The sequence below is a fragment of the Falco biarmicus genome, chromosome 3 (assembly GCF_023638135.1).
Source record: "Falco biarmicus isolate bFalBia1 chromosome 3, bFalBia1.pri, whole genome shotgun sequence".
Classification (NCBI taxonomy): domain Eukaryota; kingdom Metazoa; phylum Chordata; class Aves; order Falconiformes; family Falconidae; genus Falco; species Falco biarmicus.
In genome coordinates this window covers 45,139,152-45,166,732 of record NC_079290.1, presented here as the reverse complement: position 1 = coordinate 45,166,732, position 27,581 = coordinate 45,139,152, and the positions used below count along the sequence as shown (strand labels likewise).

General features: G+C 37.0%; 1 protein-coding gene across 12 annotated transcripts in view; it reads right to left on the bottom strand.

Annotated features, from left to right (window-relative positions):
* ASPH (aspartate beta-hydroxylase) overlaps positions 1-27,581 on the bottom strand; it is a 123,244-nt gene that overhangs the window by 37,687 nt on the left and 57,976 nt on the right. For all 12 annotated transcript variants that reach the window (XR_008821072.1, XR_008821073.1, XM_056333747.1 and 9 more), the window contains 5 exons: positions 21,798-21,839; positions 9,871-9,959; positions 7,726-7,812; positions 4,150-4,300; positions 2,990-3,126 (listed from right to left, as the gene is read on the bottom strand). Coding sequence is in view for 10 of the 12 variants with exons in the window: in XM_056333747.1 (XP_056189722.1) it covers positions 2,990-3,126; positions 4,150-4,300; positions 7,726-7,812; positions 9,871-9,959; positions 21,798-21,839 (506 nt within the window). In the remaining 2 variants the exon portion in view is untranslated. The remainder of the gene's footprint in view (positions 1-2,989; positions 3,127-4,149; positions 4,301-7,725; positions 7,813-9,870; positions 9,960-21,797; positions 21,840-27,581) is intronic.

Here is a 27,581-nt window from a genome sequence, read left to right as displayed (position 1 = left end):
AAAGCAAATGCTTTAATATTAGCAGCAAAACTGAAACCCTCTCCAGTTGAACACCATTTTCCATCTGTGGTTCAGCATAAATTCTGGCAAATGCATAACAGGAAAGTGTATTTCATGCTGGTTAGACTATACTACACTACAGCTGTAATTACAAAACTCTCTTGATCGGAAGTTCAGTGTTTATACACATTGCTTCTGTAGCTAAAAGAAGGAACATATCCTATTTAAGACTTACAAAATAAAAATGTGACTAACACTTCAACAGCTGCTAAGACAGAATAAACTTGGACTGGAAAATAATAATTGAATGAAAAATAAATAAACTAGCTATTAAATGTAAAGCAGGAAGATTTAATTCACTACGATTCCTTGGGCATCTATTCAGTTCTTGGAGATGATGCAAGGTAGTCAGTCTGGTCTGAAATGGTACAGACATTAATCCCAATGTAGGGGACAGTGTCTGTGAAGGGTCCAGCTGGTTCCATGTGCTCAACACAGACTGATAACACTAACGTAAGATCAAAATGTTACAGCAGGAAGCAAAGAAGGACATGGGTACCTTTGCCCAAGAGTCTAGCAGATTCCCAGGAAATGGGAAATTTGGAGTCCAGATTCTCCTATACAGGAGTGTTCAACTGCTTGGGAACTTGCCTGAGGAGCAGAAACAAGTACCACGTACACAAGAAATTAGACAACCATGAAGAAAAGAATGGGAACTAAGGGGAGTCAGTAAAAAGCGGAGCCTGTAGTCAAACAAGGGAAATGTTCTCTTGGGGATGCGTCCTGCCCTCTGCTCTCCCTTCCTAGGTATCCATGCCTTCTGCATTAAAGAACCCTTGAATAAAATGTATGAACATCCTTACAGTGGGAACCTGAACCCAAGATTCAAAAATACTGGAGGCATCTACTGTGCAGCACTGAGTTCACACTCTGTCTGTGTTCCCTCATATTTTTCTATAAAATGACTGATTTGTGCTACACTAGTGAGAAAGATTTGATCCCACTACAGAAGTTTCCCAGGCTTTTCAAAAATCATGGGAAGAGGAAGATGTCTTCTGCAGGCCCACAGAACCACTCTTCATGGTTTGGCCCCTCTCTTTATTGACTACGCACAGAACCTCAGCACCTATGATAGGAACTCCAAACCATATGCCAATCACTTTTTAAATATGCATTGCAACAGATGAGCGAAGCCCTCTAGAGCAGACCATATGGCCCCTAAGCAATCTGCCCAAAATCGTGTAAGCAGCCTTCAGTATACAAAGAATAAAAGCAGGTACACATGAGATTCTCCCTGTTTCTTTGGCTAAGTTTCCTTTCTTAAAATTCTTCATGTAAATTTATCCTGAATTACAACAAAGAGAAAAAAAAATCACATTGCTGTGTTGCAATTCAGCCTGAGGACTAGCCAGAAATTGGACAAAACCAACACGATTTTTAAAAAGAATAAATCCAATTCCTTTTAAAAGGTATTTATTTGTTGCTCTTTTACAAGGACAGAACATCACTATGATCTTTTCTATTTCAGTGGTTAGCGAACTGCAAAACAGAGTAATTACACTGGATAAAGTCTATGGAAGCATGGAAAATAATATATTAAAACCAGGCCAGATCTTATTTTGTGTATCTGTTCTTAATCAGAGCATTATACACTTCTGAAGTATATGAAACTCAATATCAAAGGAATTATATAACAAACTCATTACCTTCTTCCATTTATAAGAAGTCCTGTGATTACTGATACTGAGAAATTCTAACAACTGTATTGTTTGCAGCAAAATACTGAAAAATTGCAAAGGAAAATCTTGCCCAAAAGGAGTATGCTTTTGAGTTCCTTGCAGCCTGAGAAGCATGTTTGGTTAATATATTCTATCTTTAAAAGCTGATGTTTCCAATCCTCTGAGAAATTCTGTAGGCAGGCCAAAAATTATCAAACAGAAATGTTTTATGGAGGGACCTACAAAGTAGCCAAAGTAGCAAAGCAAACACGATTCTCACAATATCTGACTACCAATGGAACTTGAGAGAAAAAAAAAGATGGTATTACAAGGGTTTGGCTCCTCCTTCTAACCATGCCGTTGAACATTCTCCTTCTCTTTGAGAAACGACCCGAGATGAAAATTCCCTCAGACTCCCAGATGTGGGCGATGGAAAACCGGGCCTTTATTCTCAGGAAACGGCACCAATCATGCTGACTCATCTTCAGTCTACATAACTACCCAATTACTGTACCACACCTGTAATTAACAAGCACTGCAACAAGTGGGCCAACATCAACATGATCATCTCTGAGCAGGTGCTGACAGCTTGTGCTCTACCAGTAGTGCCAAGCTCCACATCTGTCAGAATTTTCCAGATGTTAACAGGGTTTCTAGGTCACAGGAGCAGAGTGGTGGTCCTTCCTGGCAGTGAAGTTTCCCCAGCCTGATAACCATAGTATTATATAGGAAGATAACTCCAATGAACAGTTCACACTACAAGCATCATGAAAGAAAAACAGAATTTAGGCTGCCTGTAAAAATCATGAAAAACCCAAGGTTAAATAGCTGTGTGAGTACGGAACTGCTTCATCACACAATTAGAGACAGTGTTGCTGTAAAGAAACAGGCTTATTTCTCCTCTCATTGTCTTGCGGAAAAGACATCTTTTTTTGTACTATAATGTAACTAGCATTACATCTATACGATTTGTCAATGTGTTCCAAACCTGGCTACCAGAAGGTGTAAGAAAACCAAATATTATTAAGCATATGAAAAACATCTGCATTTCTCTATGAGGAAAAACATTTAGTATGACAACATCATGAAACCTGAATTAAAATTGGAATATAATTAAGAACTGCACTAGAAAAAAAAAATCGTATCTATATTAACCCTTCATAACCCGACATGCAAAATGTTTAATAACTAACAAAGTTAAAAGCAAGCAATCTTTAGAATGAACATATGAATGCATATAGTTATTTTACTTGGCTGGAATGGAAACTCACCTCTTCGTATACTTTCTTGGCATTGCTGTTATCTCCTATCAAGAGGTAACCAACACCAAGGTCATTCTTGAATGAAGTATCACTGGGAAACAGCTGAACTAATTTCTGTAGAGTAACCAGGGAACCTCTCATGCGACCTAATTCGATGAAACAAGACTTAATTACATTATGAGTAACATTAACATGAGTAACACTAGTAAGATGCTTACACAACGTCAAAGAAAACCCAAATCAGAGCCAAGTGGTCCACTTTCATGAACTATCAAGAAGCAGGACTTGGACAAAAAAATGCGTGCAGACAGTACATTCAGCTGCTTGGTTGTCACCGGGGGTGCAGCCGTGCAAGGAAATCGCTGCGAACGCGTGTCATGCAGTGTTATGGTAGCCTCTAGTGGAGAACCCTTCGCAGTGTAGCAGAAACATTATTTAAGCTTCCGTTACTCTCATACACAAATGTCAAAAGTACTTAACAAAACTAGGCAAACATATCAAAATAAACTTAGTCTTAATTGATGGAGTAATTAAATGCATTTCTAATGTTAGGCAACGGTGCTAGTATGTTTCCATTATGAAATTAATCATGCTTTATGTGCTTAAAATTAAGTATATTCCTTGACTTCCTGGATGAGGTCTTGCTGAGAAACAGCAAGGTCAAAACAAGTTGATACTAAAATCCTGCTCATGGGAACAGAACACTTTTCTCCACCAAAGTCGACTGTGCCTTATACTCATGAGCATTTCCCATCCATCACAGAACTGAGATCTAAACTTTCAGATGTTATCCCTGAGCTCAGTTCCATTCTTCTCTGTGTTTACTTAAAGTTTATTCTGGGTATGTTTACTTTGTGCATGCCATCAATTTCCTCATGATTTCCCCCAGCTTCAGTAGAAAAAGAACACTTTCTTCTTTCTCTGACAATAAAAATTTTTGACCACCTCCCATAGCTTCTCATAGCCCCCAGTGTGCTGTTGTCGACAGCCACTATTATCATACATGGAATTCAAAGAATTTTAAAATATTTTTTCAAAAGCAATTAAGAGATTGGGAACACAAGTCCTACCAAAAATTCAATAGAATCAGCACTTTTAATTCCTTAGTAATCTTTTGAAAGTCTTGCTCACACAACCTCCACAATTTTTACATCACCCTCAAATCTTACCAAGAAACTGCTGTCTGTCTGCTTCTCGTTTCAAGCTCAGTTTTATCAGATCTGAAGGGACATTTGGCAGACTAACCACCTCATCATAGGTGTTGATAGCTTTTTGCAGCATCTCATTACTTCTCATTTTCTCAGCTAAGTCATCTTCAGACTAGAAAGAATCACAAAACCATTACTAGAACACATATAATCCATTAGTCTTAAAAATAACTTTGTTTTCTTAAAAGGCAAACTGCAATTGTTAGAATACGGGAATAATTTAAAAATTATCTTCACTCTATGTAATTTTGGCATAACAATGAAACACTGATTTGGTTGTTCTTTATGGTAAGGCAGATTAGAATTACTGTTAATTCTTGTTTCCTGCCAACTGTCTGAAAGTATAAGCAGGAGAAGATTTTTATCTAAAACATACATTAGAACAGATTTCATTTGTAGAATTCATAATTTCTGCTTTGGAAAATAAATTAAACCATCTGTTTTAATAATACAGACAAAATGTAAATTGTTGCCTATGGTTTATTTGTATACCAAGCCTCACACTGGCAGCAACACACAGATCAAAACACACAATAAACAATTCTTTCTTATATTCTCGCACAAATTTATTCACACTCTTTCTTAGAAAGCTAATTAGGAATCGGCTTTACTCTTGCATATGTTGATAGAATATCTACCCTACGACTCCTGCAGAACTTAAAAGTTTGTTCATCAAGTTCAGGAACAAACCGAAGGATACGAGATCTCTACTGTAAAATTACAGCTTCAGTGAAGCTAATGGAAGCTACAGCAGATTTCACATGTGGTATGGAATTTTCATAATTTGTTTCCACAGCTGAAAAAAATAAGATTATATCTCAAATGCTGAACTTTTAAACCATTACTTTTAATTATTTATACCAACATGCATTTTCAGGCGTTTCATGCATTCTTCCCAGATACTTCTATTTTTATTGGCTTACGTTCTTTCTTAAGTCAATTAGCAGAGTGAGGTGTAGATGCATTACAAGCACTGCAGGTGCAGCAGCTCTTATTGATCTATATAAACTCACTGCTGTATCAATCACACACATTAAATGAAACTGCTTCAACTGTGTTAGGTGTATATGTTGTAGTAAGTATCTGGAATCGTTTTGCACTAGTCCTTTACCTTTTTCCTTGAGCTACTTTGAATTTGAGTATGGGAAATACTAAACAATATGGTTATTCAGCCAAACAGCTGATCAGACAGCTTTCAAAGGTAACTTCAGAAACCAGTTTTAAGCAGTAATTTCTTTTTCTGGTGTGCATTCACTAGGAAATTTGTTTTTCCTTTTTTTGAGGGAATAGCAGGGCCAAGAATAGTAAAAGATAAAAAAAAAAAAGAGGCCGTAAAAATTGTCAACATAAAATCTGCATAAATTCACCAGTATAGATGCTATAAATCCTATAAGAAGGTTTAAGACCTATCTACTGTTCTTTTCAGCCTTGAAAGTCGTTAACAATTTCTGTGGAATATCCTTCACCCGGCCTAAGAGTAGCTCCGGAAATCAAATCAGGAATTGCTCATATTTCTGAAAACCACTTTAACTATGAAATCTTTTGCAGAATTTTGGAGAAAACAGTTGCCTTTTAAAGCTACTAAAAGATCCAGAAAAATGAATCCTCATGTCTTATTAGAAACTGAATCTACAAAATTAGATGCAATGCTGGTTCATAGAAATGGAGAAGCACACTCTTACAGTGAATTTCTGGCCTTTACCCTTACCCTTCTCTGCAGTTTTACCTTTAGTTAGTGATGAAAAACAGCAAATTTGAACATGTCATGTTGGCATAAATACTCATTTGAAAGTAATGCTATGTTACAATGTAAATCCTAAGAACAATCCATCTGTCAGTGAAGCCCATGATTTTCCCATTCATGCAAACAGCTTCAACTTATAGATACTGGACTCAAGAAAGCTGTCATTTGTCACAATGAGTAAAAAGACTACTATGAGCCTAACAAAGGCTACTGAAAATGGAAATGAGTTTATAGTTGTTTTTATACAATCCCAGGAAATGTTATGACTTCAGATCATGGTCTGTATGACCTTTTAAGTATTACTAAAGTAGTAGGTGGTGACTATAAATTGTAATGGGCCAAATGAAATTGTGTCACTGAGTGGGGAATTCTGAATGAGAATAAGCTTCACAGCTGGCTTCAGTGATCTGCCGTCCTCTCTAAAAGCAGTGAGCTAATGAGGAGGCAGGAAGCATATTCTCTTAGATATAACAAGTAGTTTCATAAAAAAAAAGTAAATATTAAAAGTGTAACTTAACAGAGTTGAGTCCATTACCTGTACGAACCAAAGTGGTCTCCTACCGTAAGAAGGCAAATAGCTCAGCAGACTGTCCCTCACACAGAGCACTGAAGTATTTGGTCTGCTGTGTATCAAGTGCTTGTGTGGGAGTTTTTTGGATAATCATGGCCTTGGTTTTAGCATGACTATTATTAACCAAGTGAAAACTGGTTGTGACTCCAATTCAAGCACCTCATTAATTGTGTAACAGCCTAATTCCCTTCTACAGAGAAGGCTTCACTTTACTCATCTTGTATGAGTAAAGCATGAGTTCAAGCAGTCTTTTATTACACCTAATGCAGTGGGATTATCCTACTATTTACAAAAATTACAAGGATTATTCTATTCTGAGACATCTCAACACAGATCAAAATTATTATGAACAAAGAGCTTATTTTCTGATGCTTTTTTTTTTTTTTTGAGGGAACACCTGAAACACAACTCACTCCACATGAACAAAAACCCAACTACTCAGTTCCTTTAACATTCTCTCTCTATAAAAACTCAAAATCCTCTTCCCTATGGCCACTAAGCAAAAAGCAGCATTTAGCCCTGAGCTGACTGATGCTTTGATGTACCAGCTGCAGCGAAGACTATGTAATAGCCAGGTTCTGCCTATTGCCCCTGCAGTGGGATGTTAGTTGGGATTTATCTCCTATCATTTCTCTGACAGTTTTCATGAGATCTACAGGACATATTTTAGTTTTGTGTTATTTACAATACTTCCCACTAAAGTTAGAGAAAAGCTCCCAAAGTAACTGGGGAAGGACAGGGTCTATGAATACTACAATGCTGCTTAGTTTTATATCCTTTTTCCTAGGACTTCTTGTTCAAATGGCATAATGAGGAAAAGAATTTGTTTTGATGATGATGGATTGGGAAACATTTAATCATTTTATATGTGTTCTGGTAGAAAGGCATGTGGTGCTAGGAGTGGGGATGGGGATATTTTCACAATGATCTAGAAAAAAGGAAACAAACCAAAGCCACCAAACCCTACATGTGTGCTAGCTACCTGCAATGACATAGTTATCTTCTGATAGCTGTTATCTAATGGTTGGACTCGATTCTTAGAGGTCTTTTCCAACCTAAGTGATTCTATGAATGAAAGAGATACAATATGACAGATCACATAATTCTTTTTTCCCTAGGTAACATCCATAAAATTATAAATAAAGTCTGACTGGGGTTTAGAACTCTATTGTTAAAAAAGGTTTATTTCATCTTTTTAAACATTTATGGCTTATTTTAGTACCTGTGCTTTCCCGTATCTTGCTCGAGGACTCTGTGGATATTGATTCACTAATGCTTCAAAGGCCCTTAGAGCTTCTTCAACTTTTCCCTGGAAAGTGGAGATACTTATCAGCAATTCTATCTAATAAAAATGCTGAAGGATGCATGACCTAATACATTAGTTTCCCCAATTTAAAAACAAAAAGAAAAGAAAAAATGCAGACTGAATCAACAGTTTTCACTCATTTTTTTGGTGGCATTGCCTGCTTATTTAAGAGAAATTAATTGTCATTATTTATGAAACAATATTATCTACTTTCCATGGTTAAAGTGAATAGCTTTGGTTTTATTTTACTCACTTTGCCTTTGCTGACTTGAAAAAATGTTGAGATGACAATAACCTGTTATTGCTAATAACAAAATCCAAACTGGATGTAACAAAGAATATAAAGGAAGTTCTAGACATATGCAGAAATTTCTTCTCTGCATACCTCACATATTGAACAGTACGGTAACTATAGTTTTCCTCGGGGAAATACTGTAGACTCATCCACACTGTATGGCTGTTTCCTCCAAACGTTTTGCACAACCATGTCCCTCAGGACACCTTACGCGCCCTGTGTCTCTTCCCTGTTGCATACAAAGCCCAAATGTAACTATGGCATTCCCATGATTGATGCTGATTAGCAAGTAGGGACAGAAGTTGAGAAGAACCAGCTGCACCATTAAGCAGGAGCTAAGCACTGATTGGCAAAATCTGGCACCAGATCTTGCTGCCACTTCCAACTCTTACAGCTTTATAAATATGAGTGGACTGTTATACACAACTGTTTTGCTATCTTCAAGTATTACATATGCCTGGTTTGTTACTAATTGCGTATGCAGACAAGCATGATCGTCTGCAACTCGGCAAAAGACACAGGCAGGAAAATCTGAGTCAGTCAACTGACCCCATAGGCTCACCAAAACTTTCTGTTATATCGTTCTCTGACCAACCAATTGTTTAAGCAATAAAAAGCATGAAAATGCTTTCGGTTTTTGTATTTTAACACATACAGAAGGCTCCTAGTGAAGAGCAGCAGCAGTGGCAGCCGGAGGTTAGTGCTCTCTACGTAGTAGCCCTCGAAGCCCCATCACAGACCTACAGGAACTCTGGGGCTGCACAGATGGCAATGCAAAGCTCAAACTGCACAGTCAGTCTTCTGAAAATCAAGAATAATCCTACACCTGCAATGATGAAGATAATTTTTATTGTACTATACTGAGGGTAGCGTATCTTGAATCCAGGGTACAACAAAGACCTGTAGTTCTTCTCCATGCGCTAGGACTGTCTGTGAAGCATAACAGAGTTTTTACAAGATTTACATCCAAAAGACTTAAGGACTCTCATTTTTAACGGTCACATAGTCTTGCTTTGCTATTTAACCTCACATCTGGAAAAGGGCCATCTCTGCAGAGGTCTTGTTTTATGAAACACTCCAACGAAAAAATAAAATTAGAAGTTATCAGAGGAGTGACTGAAGAGCTTTTGTTTATTGTTGGGTTTGTTTGTTTGTTTTTCATAGCCAAGTTATTGAATTCAGAACGACCAAAATTGACTGATTGATGTTGAGGTCTTGCAGCCACTGATGAGAAGCAGGAACATCTGCTTCATGCTCTAAACAGCTGTATGGGAGGACAGACACTCAGAGAATCCCACAGAAACAATGCCGACCACAAAGATTTCTACCTGACGTTCACGAAACACATGAACACTTACTGCGAGATCCATATTAACATGCTTATATTATTGAAGTTCTCAATATGGTAGTAGTTGACTTCAGTACTCAAATGGACAACAGTGACAGGACAGAACTAACCCTGTTCCATGTGATTAATTTAAGCAGTTTTTTGATGATGGGAACTCAACAGTTAAGCCAAATATTTTCAAGGTTAAATGTGGGCAAACATACCTGAACAGACATACACTTGTGACTTCAAAAAATTTAAGATAAACTATCCAGCAGAAATGAAACTTGCAGGACAAACACGTGTTGAATATTTAATTTTAAAAAGTTAATTTCACAGGAAGTAATCTAAAAGTAATTCTCCCTTTTCCTAAGTTAATTTTTATTTTATTCATTTTTGCCCACTGTCTACAGTCCTGAGCAAATAATTCAAAACTTACTTTTTTACGTAGTTTTTCTGCAGCATCTAGTTCAGCTTTAATGGTCTTATCAAACTTGTTTAAGAGCTTTGGCTTCTTCTTCTTTTTAGCTAGAAGAGATTTTAAAAACACACAGTTCATTACTTCTTCTGTATTTCACAGCAATTGTTTGAAGTAACATTTAACTAGCAACCAGTACTGTGCTGGTAAAGTGCATGAGTTTCAAATAAGGCAGTTTCAAGACACACTGACAAGAAATTGATTTTGTACTTATTACAATCACAGACTTCTGTATGACAAAAACAATCTTCAGTCATTCAGACTCTGTAAGTTTGCAGGCAAGTTTCTGATAAAGCATTTTTCATCTCATATAGCCGACTGTTTTCCAAATAGTTCAATTGACATGGAAGAACAGAGAGAACTGTTATTTTTCCACATTTATATGGTATTATGAAAAATATCACTACCGGGACATGTCAGTAATTTCTAAAGTTGTGCCTATATATGTGTATCTACTTCTTTGTCTAAAGCAATTAAAAGAGTTGATAGAAATCATAGTTGCTCGGGGTAGGAGGGACTCAGAAGTCACGTCGTCCAACTTCCTGCTGAAAACAGGTTTAACACTGAAATGTCTGAACCTCTTTCAAGTGGTCCACAGCTTAGCAAGCTACCACACAGTAGCAGAGCAGTGGCGGTATGGAGCAAACCAGTCTTGAAGTAAATTGTGTAAAGCCAATTTGCTTCAAATGCATTTTAAGTAAACCGTGACAACTTGAACAGCTATTTACTTCGTAGCAGTTCAGTCTCAAACAACGTCTATTTGGTTGCATTAAGTAAACCAGGTGTTAAAAAATTCAAACACACTACTGAAGAATATGACAACAGATAACTGCTTTTCTCCACATTTGCTATAGCTAAACTTTGCTTTTACACTTCATTAGAAAAAAAAACCCACAAAACACCTCAACGTTTTCTGACTCACGTAAGGAAAAAAATATATATATTAGCTGATACAAGTAACTGCTACTTACATGTATCTGTAATTAGAAGCACATATGTTTGCTTAAATTATGCATTATTGTTCTTCCCGCCCCCCCCCCCCGGACAACATGGACAATAAGTCATTAATATAACGAAAAGAAGTAAAATTGTTTTTTTCTCTGTAGAAGTTTAAACAGGGAATGCTGTAAGTGGTATGTGTAAAGCTAAGCCCAAACACCAACAGCTTAACATCACCAGACTGCTGCAATACTGTAGCAAGTATTTTGGATAGCAAGGTACTGGAACTGGCCATGTTTTATTCTGCTTCCCAAGCCCTCGGAGCGCACTGTTTGGAATGACAAGAGCCAGCACATGCTACTGGAAGCTGTGCTCATGATTCATGAAATGATACTTTCTCTCTGAGATGCTGAGCCTACACAGAGCTTTCGGTAGACGAATCACTTTGCCTGTGTTATAACCTCAGAGAAAGGTCAATGCCTTAGTTAATGCTAAACCAACACTAAGCCCACGCAAGCATTAGAGGACCTCATGAGTCTGCGCTGCTTCTGTATGAGAAAAAAAACCTTGACTACCTCTGGTTCTTTCTGTGTAAGACTTCTGCTGTCATGTCCAACACTGAAGTCAGACAGCTCTGCACGGAGCGAGTTTTTCTTACATTACCTTTATAAACCATTCTGCAGCATTGGTATGCACAGTTAAACTGATGCTATTGCTTTTCAGGGGCAGGAGGGCAATAGAATTTAAGCAGGATTGAAGCTACGTTACTAAACTCCATTTACGTTTTCATAAAGGCTGTATGAAGCTTTAAATATAAAAACGTATTAAGATCTATAAAGGAAAGGTATTAAAGAAGCAGTGCATTAGGATTATTGTATCCCTGTTGATCCTTGTTAGAATAGAAATGACTGTAATTTTCCAAGGCATTAGCTACCAAGAAGTTAAGAAGGAAAAAACTGTCTGACACAGAGGAGTTTACTCCTTTTTCAGGACAAACCACCAAACAGATACTTTAATATACTAGTTTAGCTCCCCTAACCACTTCAGGTTCTCGTTGTACCTTATGACTTGAAATCAAGCATTTACACTCAAGCACACAATCATGCATTAAAGGAATGCAGTTATCACAGAACTGAAGTGACAAAAGAGATCTTTTGTTGCCTTTTTTTTTTTTTTTAACCATTCCAGATGGTTTTCATGTCTTTTATTCATTCCCCATAGAAAATATAGTAGAAATGCATTTCAATCTGTGGACAATTCCAGTCTTGCTAGGTCTTACTTTAATATTATCCATTTCATAAGAAAGCAATGTCTTTACTGCATTTTCATTCAGTTAATGATGATAATGATTAAGGAGCACAGCACTGGCTCTGTTCCAAATCTTCATACCCCTTGAATCCAACAAAACCCACAGAACCAGCGCTCATCATGAGAGCAGGGATCCCTCCACCCTGGACCTTGAGTCCACAGTGACTAACAGATATGGTCAGAAGTTTCTGACATAACGTCAGGGGGGCTGCAAAGAACAATTCCTAACATGTAAAAGGTTTGTTGGGGTTTGTGGTGGTGAGGTTTTTTTGTATTTTTTTTTTTTTCCTAAAAATATACCATCACAGTTCCTTTTTACATCGTCTCAGCTCACAGCTGCTATATGAGACTGTCATTTGTTGTTAGCAGGAAAACTGAGCCATGTCCATTCCTCTGGCCACATCATCTGGGGAGTTTCCATCTGGACATCACCAAGCACTTTGTTTGTTCCTGTTCTCTAAGTAGGAGGCTGTATATACAAGAAATGATGTAAACCACAACTAAAATGTCAGTTCTCAGCTCTTATGGCATGAATGATGATCTCTATCCAAGACTGGCCAGTATTCAGTAAGAGCGAGCAGCTATCTGTCAGTTTTCTAACTTTCAGTATTCATGGAAAGACATACAGTTGTGTGGTCCTTCTCCAACTCCGTAAGCATTGCTCCGAAGGAACCTCGCTGTTGCCAAGGAAAGAAGCCTTCCCACCCACCAAGAACCTCACGCTGCCTGTGGGACAGTTTCCACAATGCCTTTGAATTTACAAGGAGATGACACAGAAACAGTTCAGAAGAAAAAGAATGAAATATCTTACCAGTCTGTGGCACAAAGGTATGACATCTTTCCCCTCATATCTGACTTGGAAGAATCTTTTTGCTACCCTCCATTACCGAAAAGTATTATCTATCCATTTTCAGTACAATTATATATCAGCTCTAGACCAGCAGGAGATCAATATGAAAAGCTGGAAAGGAGCTGTTAACATAAATATTATTCAGCTGCTAGGCACCAACATAAACCAGTAAACATTATATAACAAGCAATAATCTTCATCTTCCATTCTACTCCTATGTTAAAGAATTCACCAGGGAGCTTTCAGTGTAACCATCAAGCATACCTCTGTATTAACCAGAAAGCCCACCATCTCCCTGCAGGGGTATTTTAATAAATTACCCATTGCCCCCTTCTAGTGTAATAATCTTTTAGCAGATGTGACACAATATATTAAATTCAATGTTACAAAGAAGTTAACTTATCTGTTTTCAGAGGAAAAAAACACGTCATTTTTCTGCAATGACTTACAGATTTCACAACATAGCTAAAGTAGTCCAGAGTCACATAACTCCTAGGGTGATTTGTAGTCCAAATAAGACTGAGCATTAAAATGGTAGTAATTCTTTTATATATCATACTATGGTCTTGTAAGAATAATACTGAGGGTTTTCAATAATGGCCTTGGATGTATGGATACGCTTTCTACCTAGGATTGCTGACACAGGACTGCTGAAGACTCCCTCAGAGAAAACAGTTTCTGCTGCCAAAGCAGCAAACTAGGAAGAAGTCTTGCAAGGAATTCCATGCTAGTTCTTTCTGTTGGGGAATAAACAACAGCCAGTGACAACAAGAAACCTCATGTCCCTTCTGTATTAAGACACAGATGACAAGAAGAAGGAAAAAAAACCACCCCAAAACACAAAACTGAGAAGGAAAATATTTTGGAAGTGGTAATGTATTAGATGTGCAGTAAACTTAATAGCCTGTCATGTCATTCAATGAAAAATGATGAAATGGCTATTTTATATACCTATTTTGGCATATGAAAATGAAAATACCAGGCATATTTTATGTTTTTATGTTGAAAGGCACCTTGTCATCACCAAAAGGAGTGACAGTCTTTTTCTACAAATGACAAAGAAATAAATATCGATTGAAAAATAATGAATGCACTGCTAGATACTCTTTCAGACCACAAGAACATCACATGAAAAATAAGGAAAAGTAACCAAATGATCAAAGGTGATAGAATCACTTTTGAAGAATGGTTTAAAAACTGTTTTGTCTTTAATTATCGGGGTGAGGAGGGGACACAACATTTAACCTGAACAAGCAAGAACAAAAGGGAAGAAGGTAGCAGTAAAGAGTTTGCAACTGGAAGAGGAGTACATAACACTCTAAAAAGTAGCTACAGAGGTGAAAAGAATAAATTATCTTCTATCTCACCATAGTCAGGACAAGGAATAAAAGGCTGAAATTTCCTAGAGTAGAAAATTTGGCTTGAACATCTGGAACTAGTATCTCTGAGCAAGAACAGTAGAACAGATCACTGAGGGTAGTCATAGAATTCTGATTACTGGAAGTCTTTAATACCGAGCTGTGTAAGTGTCTGCCAGGAACAACGCACGCAGTTGGTAAGGCCTTTGGTCAACAGGATAGACAAAGCAAGCTTCACAGTCCCACCTAGTCTTATTTCCTACCATTTCTGTAATACTCTGTAATACACTGCTATATGTCAATGCACTTTAGTGCCAAGACTATAATTGCACAGGGAACTTTCATTCTCTCATTTGTTAATTAAAGAAATTCCCCCAGAAGGTCACTGTGCCAGTCATCGTGACAGATTCCTCCTAGCACTAAGCCAGCAACAGAATATAAGTTCAAAAACAAATGGATCAGTTGCAGATTATCTGATTTATCTAACAATTACGCTTTCATGTTCTGCAGCATCTCTCAACCATTAAGCTTCCTTTCATCACCTTTCTTTTTCCTTCTCCTGTCATCCTCTTCTCCAGCCTCTCCCCTTCTCAACCTTGATGCCATACCACGTTTCTTTCCTTTCATTTCTACACTTGCTCACAATCTGTTCCCCGGCCCAGCTCTCCCTATTTATCCCCAGCTTGTTCTTAGATATCTCTTCTTCCACATACTTGTTGCGCATGCCCTTCTCTTCAAGGGTCTTTTTCCCTAAACTCTCTTGCCCCAAATCCCTGTTTCTGACCATCTACTCTACTGCTACTCTCAGTCTCTGCTGCATACTTCAGAAAATAATTAAGGCTATAAGCAGTCATGAGAGTGACTCCAGGAAAGATGTCTGCAAGTGACAAAGCCTCCCCACTGTCACATAATTACATGTGCCCCACATCAAATGGTGCTAACAGAGCATAAGCATGCCTTGCAAGAAACACCTCACCTATTTCTACACATGATGCAGCAGCGTGTTGATTACCTGCAAACTACCTCAGCCTGAGCAAGAAGCAGTACAACTACTTGGCTCAGCAGCAGTACCTGATGGCACAGCTCTTTGCTCTCTAGCTAAAAGTTCATCCATTTAGTCATCACTTGGAGAATGTCACCAGTGCAGTGACAGCTTAAAATTAATGGAACTAAATTTAGTTCTCTCTGCGTAAATACCTAAACCCTGCTGTAACCTTTAGAAATCTAGCCAGTACAGTCAATGGAGCATAAGGAGCAAATTCAGCACGAAGTAAACGCCTAGTAGGTGCTTAGCTGAAGGCTCCATTGACTGTACAATGACCGCTGTATATAATGCAGTTTGGACACCACACCAGCACATGCAGCCACATGCAGATGTCTTGATCCGTAACAGAGTCCCATCCAGGTTGTTCTCACTCGCTGACATGACTGTTAGATGTAACTCTTACCCCCTCAGGCTGTTTGGAAGCCAGTAGCGTGAACACTGAAAGACTCAGGAAACGGTTCATTCCGGCCTTTCAGGACCTGATCTCACAGAAAGTTTCAGAGCTGCAAAGGAACAGCATCAGAGGAAATCCTGCTCAGGTCTAAAGGTCTGGACTAGAATATGCCATATACTTTGAGACACGCAGAGATACAGCAGCAGACAGGGACTGGGCAGGGGATGGACAGCCAAATCTAGTGGCCAAACTCAAATATCCCTCCACTAATTATTAGCCAGCACATGCATGCATGAACTAGTATTTTGTAGCTGTTATTAGTACACACTGTTGCAGAAGAAAAAAAAATAAATACACTATGTTTGCAATAAAAGCTTTTTCTCTTTTTCATTTAAACACTGGAGGGGAGGGGGGGAATAAATCAAAGAAATCAGTGCAAAGTACATCTTGTGAAACTACTGAATCTTTTCCTTGAAACCATCCAAAATCAATTTTTAGAAAGGCATTTCCAAAATTAGTTTTCCCAACTAAAAATTTCAGGTCAGTGGTACAATTTTAGAAAAGCTGTAAGTGATTCAGAACAGTACCTTGTGACAGAAAGCAATCTCAACTACTGGTGCTATTATTAGCTTTTTCGGTAAAACCAAAAAGCTAATAACATTAAAAAAATCAAGTTCTGTAAATCTTCACCTGAAGCAGATCTTTTTCTTTTAAGTAACTGCCCAGACAAACAGCATAAGGCAAATCATTCTGCAACTTCTATGTTGATTTTATTCACAGAATTATAACGCAAATATAATTTCTTGATACAACTTCTAATGCAAAAAGCTGCCTAAAGAAATAACAGTTAAGGAATGAAACTTTTCTAGAATTACTAGACAAATGTACTCAAATGTCTGTATAGTCCTGTATAACTGCGCAAAACACAAGGTTTGAAACTTGTGTAAAATGCCAAGTAAGCCAATTATATTAATGCAGTAAATGCATCCAAAACAACTGAATGAAGTAACAAAGGAAAAAAGTTGGATAAAAAAAAAAGAGCGATGACTAGTAAGTACATGGCAAAAATATATTAAATCTGACCATAAGTCCGAAGTAATACAGAACAGACTGGTAGAAATATTGTATCAGAAATAACTAGGAATAATACTTCTGTAATGGAGTAAATGAATCCTCTCTTGCCGTGACAGAAGGGGGAAAGGGGAAGGGGTGTGTGTGGGGGGTGTAGCATGTAGAGAGAAAGGGGAGGGGGGCGAAATTATCCCTCCATTTCACATTTTCATCTGAAATACAAAGCAGTCAGCCAGGCTAAGGAAAGCCTTATTCCCCTAGAAGAGTGAACACTCTGAGCTGACTCTGATCAGACATCAGCCCGATACCTCAAAATAGTTCACACTTCATTAGCCAGAATTCGACAAAAAGATTTAAAACTATCATAATTATCTTTCATGATTAATACACGTTTTTTTAATCCTAAAGATACACCATGCACTTGACATTTTAACAGGTCGCAAGCAACTTTTAAGTGGGTCTCTGATATTATAATACACTGTAACCACTTAAACTTGTTGTTTCTGAAAAGATCATTTAAAGGATGGGGTACCTTTAGCACAACTCATAGCATAAATTGTTCTGTCCTTGCTGACCTACTCTGAGCCTCTAACCAAAGGATACATGCACATTTTTGTTCCTGAGCAAATTAAGTGGGAGATAATATCACACTGCTGTTAATAATCCTGGAACAATTAGTGTTTCTGTCTGAAAACCAGTATGCACTTTCATGCACTTAAACACTAATCATCTCTCACTCTTGTGCCTTGTAAAAAGTTGGGAGCAGATATTCTACAATTCAACGATTTTTATTCAGACATGATAGATATGCCAGAAAGAAGGACACCACAAACAATGAGTTTGTTAGCTGATGTGTAACTGTGGCCAGGAAGAAATCTCAACAGGGACTAGCTCGGGCAGCTTTCCATCCAATCTTGCTGCCCTTTTCTCCATTTCCTTCATCTTTTGCTCCCCATACTAACTATTCCCTTTCCTAAGCCTTCTGTTCCCTTATGCTCAGAGCCTAGGAAACGTGGTGGAGCGGGAGAGCAGGCTCACCTGCTGCTGGCACCTTGGACCTGTCCTGTATACTGGTAGTGATGACAGACATCCTGGTTGGTCTAACTGGGAGGTCTGGGAGGAAGGGTGCTTCCACGCTGGCTATATTGCCTTGCTTTAATGTTTGGAAACTAATGCTGTAGGATTTGTAGTCAATTGAGAGGGGCCATGGCCTCCCCTGTGATTATGAGAGTCTGTATTACACTATTAGCGTGAGTATTCCTTGTTAAACACGTCTTCTAATGAAATTAGTAGCTCCTCAGAAATGGTGAGACGATCTCTCTGCCACAATCTCTCTGAGGGCACACTGAGAGAACATGAGGACAGAAAGACACTGCTTTCTATCTAACAAACCACCTCGAGTGGGGTTTAGTTTTTGTCATTAGATTATTTATTTATTTGCTCCTATTGTCATTATAATGTTAAGGGAGCATTCCCAGTGGCTTCTGCTGTCTTGCACCTGCTTCTACCGGCATGCAAAACAGCAGCTGGGGCTCTGGCTTTTAGTCAGTTACTCAGAAAGACTCCAGAGAAACCATAGCCTTCACAGCCACCTTGAGGACACACAGTCCCCAGCTTTTGAATTGAAAACTATACTGGAACAACCCTGCTGCACTGGCTGTATGTCGTGCTTACTGCCAGCAGGTAAGTTTTAAATAAAAGCTGTAACTATTCAACTTTAGAGTTTATGACTATATAATGATGCCTCCTTATTTGTCTCCCACATTGATCAAAACAGACAAGTGGTGGGGGGTGGGAAGGTGCCACATCTAAACCTAATCTGAAATAAAAACCTCATGTCACACAATCCCACAGTCACTCGCAGCAAAGGCTCTTCCTGATAGTTCTCCATCTTAAACACTCAAAACTTAAGGAAGCCACTTCCAGGGGAGCCATAGGCTTTGCTTTCTAAACACCCTGTGTCGCCTATCCCTGCTGTGACACAAATTTAGTAATAATGCTCTTGGGAACGTGTGGATGGGCACTGTAGAAGGCAATAATAAGTAGATACCGACAACCACGGTCTGTAGAGGTCTTCCAATGAATTTTGTGACCTTCTGTTTTATTAATCCCCACCCCACCCCCTCAAATACTCCAAACTTCCCAGTCCAAGTTTTAAAGTTTCAGATATGGGCTGAAAAACCTACATGTATCTTAGCAGATCAACTACTTTTACCTGGAATTCAAAGTTTGCTGAAGTAATTGTCCTCCCTCCTATACTGGGCCCATATAATTACCCAAATTAGTTTTTGAAATTGTGCTGCCTCTCAGTGGGTGCCTGAATGAGAATTTGATGATGATGAGCTTCCCAAACAACAGGACAAAGACAGGAGTTTTTCATTAGGTGAGATACAGATAGCCTAAGCGATTCACTTGTTTTATCGGCTTCCACAAATGGTAACTTAGAACGTATAAAACCAAGTAACTGCATCTAGACGATTTTAAACCAGTAGCACTCCAATAATTAAAAGATCTTTCTAAACTGTACTGCTAGAACAGGCAAAACCTCTATAATCAACTTATCTGGGGAAGCAATCAGACAATAAAAACTGAGGCATTTTAGGGACTAATAAAGCTACGGAATCTAATGACTGTAATAAATCTTTAGCTGCAGTTATTCCAGAACAATTTCACTTGCAGTAGAAAGTATTCTACAGGGCTTTCTGTCTGAAATTACTGTTGATTGGTTGGATGTTGATCTTAACAAACAACTGCAGAATGATAATTTTATTTTTGGTATGCATTTCCATCATTCACCTCTCCCTTTCATCATGAAGTTTTCTGGCTTCATTCAAAGGCTAGAATCAAACAACCCTTTGACAAGACCAGAAATAAATTTCTTCATTGACTTTCTGCACAAAAATACACACTAATACTCTATTATCCTACAAATTTAGTTCAGCATGGTGCTGTGCAGCAGTCTTGGACTTTGAGAGCTACACTTCTATGAAGTACATCAGTTGTTCTGCCCACAGCTTATACTTGATGCAGGCCACAATTATGTAAGTAAATCAATAGGTAGTTTGTATACCTTTAGAAGTAGAGCTTGCAAGGGTGAAATTCAACCCACATAACTTGAGATGACATTCACTGATGATTTCTGAGTTTTCTACATGTGCCAGTCAGCCACGGTACAGTATTTTCTTAAATACATCTCTCATTGATTTATGGCTGCATCTTATTTGGGTAATTTAAAATAACCCAATTCAATATTACTTTAAACCACCTTCTATGACTAGGACATCTACAGCTGGACACTTTTAGTGAAAGTGAAAACTTAAACCAGTTCGAACTATGAAAACTTACACAACTTAAATTTTGTCGAATTGTTTGGAAGCCATTCAAATATTTCAGCTATAAACAAATTTCATTAAAAAAAATAGGGTTGTTTTTCCCTGTGGGATGCAACATTTTACCAACTTACCCCAGAAAAACACCCTAGCCCTTCTTCCAACTTACAGAAGTCCTGTAATGTCATGGCAGGACTCAGTAGAACCATTTATTTAGTTGCTCAGTGTTTAAAAAGAAACAAAACCACAAAGCACTTAGGGTGCAAAGTGACTATGGCTCCTTGTCATATTTTCAAGTCATAAAGTTCTCTTAAAGTTTGATTAATAATGTTGCATAATAGTAAATCCGTGCATTGTCATTTTCTTAAACAAGCTATTATTTTTACCTGTGAATGTTTTTTACCCATACTGGATGGCTGCTGTATGTAATTTTATTCTACTGTTTCAAGAGGTCAACAAAACTAGCACATAACGGTGGCTTTTTTCTACTATCAAGTATATAAGCCCAGCGCACTAAGGTATTTCCTGCCAAATCTATCCTTTTATAAATAGGAATGTGGATATAATTGCCTTGCTTTCCAGGTAAACTGGCTAATGGTATATTTATTCTTAAATGTAATGCTTACATTTGACATATTTAATACTTAACTGTTTGAAGTTTTCCAATACTAGAAACTTGTATTTAAAATACAAATACACAAAACCTTACCCAAAGATCATATATTAGCATTGCTAAGTACTCAAATAGAAAATAGCCACACAGAAAAATGGAAACAGAGAATGAGAAAGGAGCAGCAGACACCAGCAATTGCTGGATCCCTTTTCCTCCATCTAGAAGTAGCGATGGAGCTACTTATGGCAGGCACTACTCCACAGGCCATACCTGAGTGAAAATGATGCAGGCACAGGCCCTGAGGTTTTTGGGTATTGCCAGCTGTAGTGATGTAGCTAGGGTCAGATACCAACCTTGATCCCAGTGAAGGAGGTTGTGCAAACTTCATCCAGGGACAGGGAATGCACAGGGGCAGCACCAGTGTCATCACAGGAAGAACAGATTCACAGTGCTCTTAGCAAAATCTCCCTTCTTTTCCACCAAACCTGCCTCTGTATATTCCTACCCATACTAAGCCAGACAGAAACCCTTACTGGGTAAACATGGAGCTGACAAGGACTGATTTTAATGCCACCTGCCTCGCCAAGCTTAGCAAAGCAGGCAGCGCTGAACCCAGCTTTTGGGGCTGGGCAGCCCCAGGTTGCCTGTCACCCACAAGCGCTGGAGGAGCCTGATGAAGCTGTGACCTCCAGAGTCCTAAACTAGGAGTACAACATCAAACATTTTCTCCTGAAACAGCAAAAGTTTTTAACAGCAGCCTGTGACCACATAAGGGGAATACACTCACGTCAGCTTCGGAAACAACTGTGTGTGTACCATGTGTTTACGTACAAAAGCTGATGCACTCTGGATGTTTATTCAACTCCAGTTTACGTAAGATACACAGGAGCTAAGCTTCACTACCATTTAATCTGATTTAAATCCGTCCTCCCAGAAATAATGTTTTTGAATTTCAGAACAGAATATTACTTTCAGACTTACCTTTTTCTGTTTTGTCTTGTTCAATTTCTCTTTCACTTTTCCCTAGAATATTAAAAATATAATTTCATTGAAATAAATTTATGTTAACAGTTTATGGTAAGAAAGATACAAGAAAACTACATCTTATAATTGAGCCAACAAGACTTTTGTTCCATTTTTATTTTTTAAAGCAACGATAGTTTACTGTCTGAACTACACACTTGAAGCATCTGCAGAGAACAACCTTTTATGCAAATATTACATCATTGCTTCTGTCACAAAGTATTTCAAACTTTCCACTTTAGATATTTGGTAGATTTTGGTGATACACACTTATGCAAGCTGTTTTGCAAGAAAAGTAAAACCTGTATACTAATCAAAAATTCTTGGAAACACTAACTTGATATATATGTTTATATATATATATATATATATACATATATAATTAAAATGTAAAATCCATGAAAATCTATTGGGAACCTAGGTATCATTTTCAGAAGTTCCTTGGGCACTTGGAAGCTTTTGTCTTACCTCAACTTTTAAAATAATTTAACCCAGATGTTTTGTAAACATCTGAATACACGGGTAAGTATTAACTAAGCACAAGACAGTCTGTAGCAAAAGACAGACTACACACCATAAAACAATTGGGCATGTGTATATCGCGAAGGTGGTACATACAGCGACAGGCTTGTCCCTTCCTCTTTTTCTCCTCTCTAAAGACTTTTTGGTTCTGTCCTACTCTGTAACATTTAAAGCATCTTGCCTCAAAATTCTATTATTATTCTGTTTCCAGTTTTGTCCCAGTAAGTTTTCACTATTTCCTCCCAATAAACTTAACAGAATATTAAAAAGAGAGCTCTGCTGGCTTTTCAGTTACAGTTATTCTCTTTAACATATACTCTTTAGTTTTGAGGTATTCTGATAGAGAAAAAACATTTTCTTTAATTTCTAAGTCAGTCAGAGACATCTCATCAGAATATTCCATCTTCACAGTTTTTTAAACCAACTGCTCAGAAGCATTATATTCTGAATAAAACACACCATGCAAAAAAAATATATTTTTTTCATGGAAAACCTGGGTTACGCATACACATGAAGAAAGCATTTCACATTTCAATTTCACCCTTTACTACAAGCTGACAACCGCTACTACTGAATGTGCGGACAGTATGACTCCGATTTTTATATTCAGAACAAGGCAGAACGAGTATTAACTTGATGTCCTGGTTTCAGGAGGACACTTGATTACGATATGGTAAATTTAATAAATATGGTCATATTGAAAGTCTTTCACCTCTTCAATTACACCATACAATCCAGATTGCCAATTAAATGGAAAGAAATGACAAACAGATCTATAGTCAGTTACATACTATGGGATAACTTAAAGAATGAATATTATTACTATAACAGTATGCTAATGAAAGCATTGTTCAGTACTTTCTAAAATACAGGCTCTTCCATTCGTTGGGGCTTTTTTGTGTGTGTGTATGCATAACAATAAATAGAGTAGTCGTGTCCATTTGTATGCCATCAGAAATACTGTATTTTAAAAAGAGCAATAATGCAGCTCCGGATGAGGCACGGAATAGTTTATATATTCCTATATCTATTATTTTTACCAACTCAAAGCATATGAACAACTCATTACAGGATAGTTAACCACGATACAGCACGCTACTTATCCATCCATTTCCCTGGATCTTTCCCTTATGAGCAACAATGACAGTCTCACCTGACCTCTTCTAATTCCCTCTTAGGTGTCTCAGCAACTCTCTTCCACCCATCTTGGACATCCGTGTATTTTTGTAACTTCTTTTCCATCACAGGAAAAACTAAGTATGAGCTCATCACTCTAAAGCCTGTTTCTATCTCCCATTTCTTGCCCAACTTCACATTTCTTTATTACTGAGGGTCATGCAACATATAACGGTAGTTCTCTATATCCACTTATGTACTAGGATCAATTCTCCAAATTCTTAGAACTTTTTCAACCTGTATTCTGCAAAATTAGCTGCCACTGACTTCACCAAAGCCTCTCCAATGATCTTTAAATACTCCAGCTTCTCCTTCTAGGTAGCTGCTTTTGAAATTCATCACATCTTGATCTTGCTAGCTCTGAAGAGCTTGTTTCTCTCAGGTCTCACCATAGTTAAACAAGAATTCAGCATGATATTTAGCACATATCGCTTTGTTCCCTCCACTGATCCCTAGCTTACTTTGACAGTACAAAATGGTTTTCATCTTGCTATTTCTGACAAAGGTTTAAAAATGTCTACAAGACAGGGATATGATAGTTAAATCTTGAGACTGTTTTGTCATCAACTCAAACCAACTGTAGCTCAAACAAAAATTTTCTTAGCTATTCAAACTACTCTCATCCTGTACTCAATTTCTCCATTTCCAGCAAAACAAATCTAGATAAAAATCACAGAAAAAACTGTTTTAACCAGTCTCTACAGGCTAGGACTGCTATCACCATGAAATGTTCACCAGGTATTCCCAAGCAGGTTTCTACTATAAAGAAAACATTTATTTTTCATATTACAATATGTCTAAATATTTCTGAATGCATGTGACAATGACCCAATTCAAAACTAAAAATGTATTTCAGACATTGTAGATTTTACATGAATCCCAATCAATGCTATCAATGTATGATACAATTTATTAGTTACACAATTTTTGAAGCATGTAAAATTACTAAAATATTCAGTAAAAACATGACATTTTTCAGTATTTTTCCTCTAATCTCATCCATTCTCTTTACTTTTTAGAAAGAATAGTTTCATATGATACCTTTTTAATTACTGAGAATGTGAAAAAGTGACTTAAAATTGCAGCAAATCTTCAGTATTAAAATAAAACTTTAATATCCTGACCTTATTTACATTTTGCTTTCCTTATTGCTATTTCTTCCTGTGTTTTCCCAAAACAGTAACCGAATCCAAGATTTCAGATTCACTGAGATATAGCAAGAAGCAATGTAGCAACATGAAAAAATAATAATAATAAAAAATAATCTTTTGAAGATGTAATCTTCTTTGACTACAGTTCTTAATTCAGTAATATTTAATCATAAAAATATGTTGATGTTTGAAAACTGAAAAGGTCAAAGGAACATCTTTGTTTTCAAACAGAGAACTACACAGACACAACACCCTTGCCAGATTTTGGATTTAAACTACAACCATAACCTAGAATATTTCTCTATGAAAGGTAGATATACTTCACACACACATTTGCCTTTGTTAAAGAGTGGTATCTCATCCACTTTAAGTTAAAAATAGAAATTATGTATCACGGGCAAAATTCAGGCCAAATTTGATTGGAATATTAGCTATTCTGCAATCAAAAAGCACAACACAAATATAGAACACAGATATCTTAGGAGTACTGCCTGCTTCCTTCACACAGTATCATCCAAAAATAAAAATCACTTGCTATATTTCTTCATCTTTGGAAGTAATACTTTCACATTTATTTTAAAACACTCAAAATGATTAATTTGAAAAATAGTATTAATTAGTGGCTGAGTCAAACATTTATCCCCATTGTTAGTATCTACCACATTTTGGAAAAATAATGACACTAGAAAGACAAAGATATTCTTCTGTGTTTTATTGCAGCCAAACATTAAAACAGATTAAATATACATTTTTTTTAATAGTCTGCTTGACCTTGCTCAGCTTGGCATATTTTTGTAAACATGAAGCACGTAAAATCACAAATATTTAAAATCTGATCACAGCATAATATAATACTCTCACAGTCCCATAATTCTACAAATAGGCTGCCACTGTTATATAAACAGTTCTCCATTCAACATTCTAAAATCATTCCCAAGCTTCCTCACAAAATATGGCTTTGTAAAAATTATTGCTTTGCAATTCACAATCACAGGTAATTTTACTAAAATATCCCATCCCAAACCACGTCACAGTCTAAGAATATTATTGCTTTCCTGAAAAGTCTAAAGAAGATCACTTTGGGCCATCTGCGTTTGTTGATCAGATGTAACACTCACTTATGTGAGTATTACTGAAATCCCAAACAAAAAAAGAAACATGCATATAGGATGACCCTTTCACTATGAATGTAAGCAACTAAAAACCTGACTTCAAAACAGTGCTACAAAAATTTAAAATCTCCCTGCCAACCAAAAGGCAACCACTGTTAGGGCTACCAAACTGATTTTTCTTCTAAAAAACCTTGTATTATTTTATTTATTCTAAGCTCCTGTATCAGACTTGGCAATTTTCTAAAATCACAGCAATTATTCCTGAGCCGAAAAGGAACACATGCAAAATGCCAAAGAATAAAGTATGCCTTCATAATTGTGGAACAGCAGCACAGAACAGGTAAGAAGTACACCTGTTATATTAAAATTCTAAATCATTCAAAGTCTAAATTTCAGATGTACCATATACAAGAGCTTTTATGATTGCAGGTCTTAAATTCTGATATCCTATTTTTCTTAAGTTTGAATGTCCAAAGCTTTTCTTTTTTTAAATAAAATTTACAAGTCAAATATTTATGCAGATTTGAATTTTTAAATAATTCACTGAATATAAAGCTTACTAAATTCAGCTTCGAGGTCATTATATTGGTAGGCAAACCAGAAGAATTTTACTGAATTAATCTTGATTCCAGCAACTCAAGTTTTGTTGCAGTCTGCACTGACTCCCTGCCAAACTATTATGTCATTTCTAGACGTTTTTGCTTTAAAAAAAAAATCAAATGTGCATAAATAACAAGCTCTAAATTCACACATAATGGGTTTCTGAAAGAATTAATTTAGTAATCTGCCCTTTACTAGTATGAATTAAACATACATATTTTGTAGCTCGTTAGGCTATTTTAAAAAGCACCTGAAAATTCATGTAGTGTAACTGTTGACATAACATCACTGCAAAGAGATCTAAGTCAAACTTCACAGCATAGTGTGTGTCCAATTACTGTTTTCAATAAAATGTAGTTAGGCTGTATGCTATATCAGCAGTTATAAAATAGTTTAAATGTTTTATTATGCTCATAATATTACATGTTTTGTTTGACCAAACTGCTCTGTACATACTGTATGAATCCAACCCAAAAGATAAATATTAAAATCTGAAAAAATGTACTTGCTTCTATGTTATAAATAGAATATTAACAATTGCTTAAACAGCACAAACAAAATGCAGCCTGAAGTTGCAACTCTGTCACAAACACAGAAGAAAAAAATAATGGATCCACTAAACTTGACCAAGAAAGAAAAAAAAAAAAAAGAAAATCAGGAAAATCAGACAGGAATGTAAATTAAACATCCAAGTGTTAAAAAAGCTTACTAAAATGACAGTTGGCTAAAACCCATTTACAATATCTTAGTGTTTGCTCCCCAAACCCTGAACTGCTCAATAATTACATCATAAGATCTATTGCAACCATCTGCTCCCCTTTTGTAGCGTATGGTTAGGGCTGGTCCTCCTGATGTAGGGACTTTTCTTTTGAAGCTTTAAGTATCTGAAAAAATAAGGGGAAATCTATATTAAAGGACCAACCACAACACAACTTACTCTAAAACAACAAAAAAAGATTGTAAATGCTAAAAAAGGCAACTTTGTATCAGACTAGTTAATTTTAGAAAGCTATGATTTCTAGGCGCTATCATAATGAATGTACACAAAGTTGCTGTATAAGGTGGGAAATATAAACTTAAATATTTATCTAAGCAGTAAACTTTTTCTCAGCATATGGCACTTCATTTACCATGTAAAGGAAATTTAGGCCATGCCACAAATATACTAACACAATTTTTTT